Here is a 3,997-nt window from a genome sequence, read left to right as displayed (position 1 = left end):
CAAAAATGGCACAAACATATATATAGTAATTCTCAAGTAAATGTTTATTTTGGACAGTTGACCTGGACATAGAATTAGTGTATTTCAGTAATTTCTTCATCATCGCCCATACCGCCATTTTGACATGCATGTGTCCTTGATCACGTTCCAAAGCTCTCCTTTTGAAAACCAAAGATAATAGTGAAAATGTGATACTTGTGATATAATGTCCAATATCTTTATTTGACTATTTCGGTTTTGTAATGTGTGCATATGTCATATAGCAGGTCAATATGATACGCAAGAGTGTTGCGATATACTTATATTTCACAACTATACATGTGTTGTGAAATGCAATCGCTTAAATCTAAAAACATGCAAAACAGTTGCAAACAACAAACAATATAATGTATGAGGATCAACAAATGATGTAGATCATGCATTTGGTATCGATGGCTCAAACTCAACATGCAACTTTAGAGTAAAGTGGAGTGACATCCGTATGAGTCATTCCTCAAGTAATGTCACTCTGGATAGATGATCCGATCCATGAGTCAATACTAGACTCTCTTTAAGGTTTTGTTCCCATTAGTGGGCTGCACTATCCGTGCATATCTTTTCTAGATGGAATTGTTTATAACATGTATCATATGGATATGTCCACCCTACCTCTAGTGTGATTTACCTATGCTTCTCTATTTTCAAGGTCAGAGTCTTTTGAGATAACAAGAGCATTCAAAACCCCCTATCGATTAGCACTCGGTTTTTGGTGCTGTGGCATCAATGTCTCATATAAACTAAAACTTGCGGGTGCTAGTCATAATCTTGTTTATAATGGAAAATCATTTTATGTATGCCCTTTCAAAATAGGAAAAAAAATATTTGTAACGGTAGTATCATCGATTCATATCAGAGGATCTCAAATGATCCGGCCTATCTATCTCGATCTCAGACGATTCGGCCTATCTATCTTAATCTCAAAAGATTAGGCCTACCTATCTGTAAGGTCATTTTCCAATGTAATTCATGTTTATATTGAATAGGTATTCCGAAATCTCTATCTCTCAGAGCTTTGTTTGACATTGCTTAACTTACACTGATTTGCAAGCAAAAATGATTCGGGCATGGTTAATGAGCGGTTCATTAACATTGGGATGTATCACCACCCTTTCTCCACATAATCTCACAGCCACCTTGTGTATCTATCTCTAAAGTTGTCAACTTCCACCACAGTAAACCTCTTTTGGGAGAGCCAAGCATTCCAAAATATGTAAATCTTAGTGCCCTATGTTCACATGACTATATTAACACGTGATGATAAAAAATATATAAAGATCTTTAACGGTTGGTTAAGATTGGGGTGGGCTGTCACTGTATCTCTACTGATCTTTTCCATCATATGCGTCTATCTCTAAGACCAAGCCCTCTGGTATATTTCACACTTTAGATAACGGCTTAGGATTTGAAACTCCCATATCTCTTTTTTAGGGAATAAACTCCCATATCTCTAAGAAGGATATACGTTAGGATACTTATGTGTGTTAGGATACGTACGTATCTCTGAGGCAACCTCCAACAAAGTCCACTTATCTAAAAAGGATGATACGATGCATTGCGAGTCTATCTCATCTACACATCTTGTAGCCCTCTATCTATGGGAGTTAATTCAATGGCATCTCGTTCTTCCAAAAAGCATCAAATAAGCATTTTTGAGAATAAGCCCCCTCTGTCTCTATCTCTAAGGTATCTGTTTTGGCATGACGGCGCCAATGTGCCCAACAAATTAAAGAAACAATTCGAGGACGGTTAAACAACGGGCCGGGCGACGCCGACGCCGGGCGTGGGCTGCAGGCGCTGTGCCTCGAGGCCGGGTGGGTCAACACAGGGGCAGGCACGGCGACGCCCGGGCGCAATCAGACATGTCAGCGAGAGACGTGGCCAGCACCAGCAGCCCGGCCGCGATCAGGATCGGACAGACAGGGACGACTCCCCCGAACCCCCAGTGGGCCCCACACACACACCTCGTGGGTCCCACCTCCCCGCCCCCAATCTACGCGCTTGTCTTAACCCCCCGCGCATCGTCGTCGGCCCGAGACCCAGACAGCGAGAGCACCAGACCACCACACCTCCCGGCCGGCCGCAAGCTTCCCCTTTGACCGCCCGCGCCACCGTCTCGCGACGCACCGGCCGGCGGAACACCTGCTCAGCGGCGGCCAGGAGGTCGTGTGGGGGGGATTGGAGGAGGCCGGCCGCGCGGCTGAGATGGATCCCGTGGCGGCTGCTGCGGCGCACGGCGGCGGGCACCACTTCGCGCCGCCGGCGCCGTTCCACCCGTTCGCGCACCACTTCCCGGGGCAGCACCCGGCGTTCCAGCATTTCCAGGAGCAGCTCATGGGAGCGGGTGGCGCGCCGGCGAAGCAGGAGCTCGCCGACGACAGCAACACCATCAACAGCGCCGGGAGCAACGGCAGCGGCGGCGACGGCGGCGCGGACCAGCACCACCACCAGCAGCTGGCGGCTGCGGCGGGCGAGGAGCAGGCGCCGCAGCCCATGGTGATGCGGCGCCCCCGGGGCCGCCCGGCGGGGTCCAAGAACAAGCCCAAGCCGCCGGTGATCATCACGCGGGACAGCGCCAGCGCGCTGCGCGCCCACGTCCTCGAGGTCGCCGCGGGGTGCGACGTCGTCGACAGCGTCGCCGGGTTCTCGCGCCGGCGCCAGGTCGGCGTCTGCGTCCTCAGCGGCGCCGGCAACGTCGCCAACGTCTCCATCCGGCAGCCCGGGGCCGGGCCCGGCGCCGCCGTCAACCTCGCCGGCCGCTTCGAGATCCTCTCGCTCTGCGGCTCCTTCCTCCCGCCGCCGGCTCCCCCGTCCGCCACCGGCCTCACCGTCTACCTCTCCGGCGGGCAGGGCCAGATCGTCGGCGGCGCGGTCGCCGGCCCGCTGGTCGCCTCCGGGCCCGTCGTGATCGTCGCCGCCTGCTTCGGCAACGCCGCCTACGAGCGCCTCCCCCTCGACGACGACGAGCCGCCGCAGCACCAGCAGACGCCGCAGGGCCTGGCCGGCGGACAGTCCTCCTCCTCGCCGCCTCCGCAGCTGCCAATGGGCGCCGGGCACCCTCACCCACCGCCATCCCTCGCCGACCAGCTCCCTCACAGCCTCATGAACGGCCTCCCGCTCCCCGGCGACGCCTACGCGTGGGCCGGCCCCGGAGGCGGCGGCGGCGGCGCCGGCCGCGTCGCCCCGTACTGATCGATCGCCGGACATGGAAACAGGGAGAGCAAGCAAGCAAGCAAAGCAAACAAGCGCGCGCTGCAATGCAAGCTTCGTCGTCATCGCCATCGACATGCAGCATGGTAGAATCGATCGATCGAAGCTAAGAGTTATTTCATCCATCTCTCTCCCGCTTCCGCTGATTACCCGGCCTCTCTTCTCTTGCTGTTCTTCCTTGGTGTAATCAATCAGCCATGGATGGTTAATCACCCACCCCTGCCTGTAGTAGTGTAATTTCCCCGTAGTGCTTTGGAACTGTTAATCTGCGGTTAATTTTCTTTCACTTCCATTTTCACCTTCACCTGATGAGCTAGCAATGCATGATGCACCGATCCATCGATCGATCTCTGTAGGAGATCGAGAAAAAAAGGAGATTAGTAGTAGTGCCAGCAGAAGCAATTGAGCTTTTAAAAATTGTTTTAATCTGTCTCCATCAGTCCTTCCCTTTGTCTCAGTCTCGAGCCGGAGATCGAAACCAAACCATAGGGAGCTTTGTGCAAAATCAAACGAAGGAGATGCGTATTTTATGGGAGGTGATGGGCGAGTTCGCTGTTGTTTCTCTTGGGTCTGTTCATACCGTGCACACAGATGTGTCAAGGGGAATGGTCACGGCCGGGCCAAGCAGGTGATGGATGGTGGTGGTATCACATGAGCAGCTAGCTAGCTAGCCAACCACTTCGCCAGCGGGCGAACAGAACGGGACGGACGGCGCCTCTGTTCGCGAGCGCACGCACAACCACTTTCACCA

General features: G+C 53.1%; 1 protein-coding gene across 1 annotated transcript; it reads left to right on the top strand.

Moving 5' to 3' along the window:
• Window positions 1-2,065: 2,065 nt before the first annotated feature.
• LOC117851878 (AT-hook motif nuclear-localized protein 18) lies at window positions 2,066-3,550 on the top strand. The gene has a single exon (XM_034733788.2). The coding sequence runs from the start codon at window positions 2,242-2,244 to the stop codon at window positions 3,226-3,228; it is 987 nt and encodes a 328-aa protein (XP_034589679.1). The 5' UTR covers window positions 2,066-2,241; the 3' UTR covers window positions 3,229-3,550.
• The last annotated feature ends 447 nt before the right edge of the window (window positions 3,551-3,997 follow it).

This window comes from Setaria viridis, chromosome 4 (genome assembly GCF_005286985.2).
Source record: "Setaria viridis chromosome 4, Setaria_viridis_v4.0, whole genome shotgun sequence".
Taxonomy (NCBI): Eukaryota; Viridiplantae; Streptophyta; class Magnoliopsida; order Poales; family Poaceae; genus Setaria; species Setaria viridis.
The sequence above is the reverse complement of the archived record's forward strand: the minus strand, read 5'-3'. Positions and strand labels throughout refer to the sequence as shown.

Bases quoted from the DNA above. Each gene is read 5' to 3' on its own strand.
- LOC117851878 (XM_034733788.2), top strand. From the start codon at position 2,242: ATGGATCCCGTGGCGGCTGCTGCGGCGCACGGCGGCGGGCACCACTTC.